The sequence below is a fragment of the Entamoeba invadens genome, assembly GCF_000330505.1.
Source record: "Entamoeba invadens IP1 unplaced genomic scaffold scaff_1105074726103, whole genome shotgun sequence".
Classification (NCBI taxonomy): domain Eukaryota; phylum Evosea; order Mastigamoebida; family Endamoebidae; genus Entamoeba; species Entamoeba invadens.
Genome location: NW_004443767.1, coordinates 771,612 through 774,184, shown reverse-complemented (window position 1 = coordinate 774,184; position 2,573 = coordinate 771,612). Strand labels below are relative to the sequence as shown.

Sequence of the window (2,573 nt, the reverse complement as noted above, 5' to 3'; positions counted from 1 at the left end):
TTTCCTCGAATATATAATTTGCTACTACATTATGTATTTCATTTTTGTTGATTCTTTCCGATTCGGTATTTTTAGAATTTTACTTTATTTTGAAAAACAAGTTTCCGACATTTTTTTTATTATGAACTTTAAATGTAGTAACACTTTCTTAGTATTTGAAAAAAACGAACATCGATTACATAAATTGTATTGTAATTTGTACATTTTTTGTTTAATGTTGTTTTTTCTATTTCTTTATTTTTTGATTGTCTTTGTTTCCCCCTCTTGAAGCTTATAAATAACACAATAATACAGCCAATTGCTAAGATTTTGACCTATCATATTTTTTCATCAATAAAGTTTTTTGTTGTAATTCATTTTGTTGAATACTTTCTTTTGACAAATCTGCTTCTTCCTTTTCATAATAAAAACATGTTTTGTTTTTATTATGATGCCTTACAAAGTTCTTTATCGTGATAATCTTCGAAAATACTATGTTCAACTTTTGTACATTCATTCCAACTTTTAGATGAAATGGATACAACTTCATTGACATAATGAGACGTCATTTATTTATTTCAATTCGGTTTGTTTTATTTTATAATGATTTTAGGGATAAAAATATAATAAAATAGAAATACTTTTTTTCTGAAAAAAGGCAAATATATTTTTTCATGACTATTTTGCAAAAAAAATCATTATTTTTACTGATAATATTTCATTACCATTTTAAATTCACTCAAAAACTCTAGTTATCTGTTGATCAATTAACAGAAATTCTTATCTCTGCCACTTTTAAAGGTACCGCTCTTGTGAGGTTTTTCTGTATTTGTTGTCAATTTAAAATTTCAATGTCAAACACCTCGTATTATTATTTTAATTATTTAAAAAATAAAAATCGATCTTTAAAGGATAGTTTATTTCATATATTAACTCTAATCGGTTAATAGTGTAAAGTATAGTAAAAATATTTTTAACAAACACAATAATACAACGAATATTCCATAATATTTTATAAAATCTATTTTTTGAATTTTTTTGTTATAATAACAAATAATTGTTGTTATTTTTTACTAAAACTACGAAAGAAGCATCTTTTACCGTACATTCAAAATATTATTTTTTTCTTTTATTGATCTCGTTTTTTTATATATGACAAGTTATACTTCTGCATTTAAACCAGTCAAGAACAACCTGTACACTATATCTACATTCAAGCCATTGGTTGGAACATTTTCAGCTTTTCGAAAAACACCATCTCCCAATGAAACACTTGTAAAGTTTCCAAAAGGTGATATTAATAAGACTTCAAAGAAGTATTGGACTAATGAACAGAGGTGTTTTGCGGTAGCTAAATCCAAAATTCTTGGTCTATCAAAGGCAACAAAATTTCTTCAAATGATACACCCATCTGTGTATGGCGATTTATCACGAAGTACATTACAGTATTGGATCAAAAAAGCCTTCTCGAAATGGAATGAAACGTGTTATTAATTTTGTTATTATATTTAATTTTTAGAGTAAATTATATAGTAAATTAATACCAAATAATACAATACATTATACGTTGTTCTTTACCATTGTAATGAATTTTGCTAACTCGTCAAACAAAACACTTGTTTCCAAAATCGAATTGTGATCACAGTCGTCAATGTAGAGCACTTTATACTTTGACTTTTCTTTAAGATTATTAAAAAGTGTAAGTGCGTGGTCTTTTGGAATTATCTCGTCGTTTGTCGCATGAACAACAAAAATTGGGACGTCAATGGACTTTACTTTTTTGATGTTTTGAAACATGTCACAGGAAACATAGTCAGACAAAGTATTCGACAAAACACCGACAACGCTTGTGAATGATGAAATGATGACAACTCCGGCAGGTGGACATTTTTTATACTCAGTGATTAATGATAATTGGTTATCGTCAGAAGAAGAAGAATTTGCGACGACTTCCATTTCAAACTCTTCAGCAGAATTTTGTGTTTTTTTCGAAGTAAAGTTTTGAAGAAAGTCGACGTTTTGATTTCGACACAGTTTGGATGCTAAAGATAGAGAGACGCCCCCTCCAAGGGAATGTCCCATTAATATGATTTTGCGGGGGTTGATTCCTTTTAGAATCAAATAATTATAAACATCTTCTATATCGGAGTCACAATTATATTCACTTGATTCGCCTATGTTACACCCATATCCCGTATAATCATATATCACAACATTACAGTGGAGCCGTTGAGACAACTCTTCACCATATGGTTCACATATTCCAAGATCCCACGAATTACCATGACTAAAGAGAATTGTATAATCATCACTACTTATTATTATTTATATTAATAATATTATTATTGCTATATTGATGATGTTGATAAGTCATGATCAAGTTGTATAATATCAAACTTATAATTCTTCGAATATGAAATAAATTTGAAGGGTATACCAGTACTCTGGAAACGAAGAGACTTTGGTATCTGTTTGAAGTTATGCGAACAATATGTAATGGGTGGGGGCATGAATGTTAAATACTTTGTAAGTGTTTGGCCCATTTACTATTTATTGTTTTATTAGTCCTTTTAAAGCCTAAAAATTCTCATTTG

General features: G+C 28.3%; 2 protein-coding genes across 2 annotated transcripts; one reads left to right on the top strand and one right to left on the bottom strand.

Moving 5' to 3' along the window:
- Positions 1–1,131: 1,131 nt before the first annotated feature.
- Positions 1,132–1,473, top strand: EIN_254980 (hypothetical protein; the record flags this gene model as incomplete). Its single annotated transcript, XM_004261837.1, has 1 exon — positions 1,132–1,473. The coding sequence occupies one exon, from the start codon at positions 1,132–1,134 to the stop codon at positions 1,471–1,473; it is 342 nt and encodes a 113-aa protein (XP_004261885.1).
- Positions 1,474–1,539: 66 nt separating this feature from the next.
- Positions 1,540–2,061, bottom strand: EIN_254970 (hypothetical protein; the record flags this gene model as incomplete). Its single annotated transcript, XM_004261836.1, has 1 exon — positions 1,540–2,061. The coding sequence occupies one exon, from the start codon at positions 2,059–2,061 to the stop codon at positions 1,540–1,542; it is 522 nt and encodes a 173-aa protein (XP_004261884.1).
- Positions 2,062–2,573: the final 512 nt, after the last annotated feature.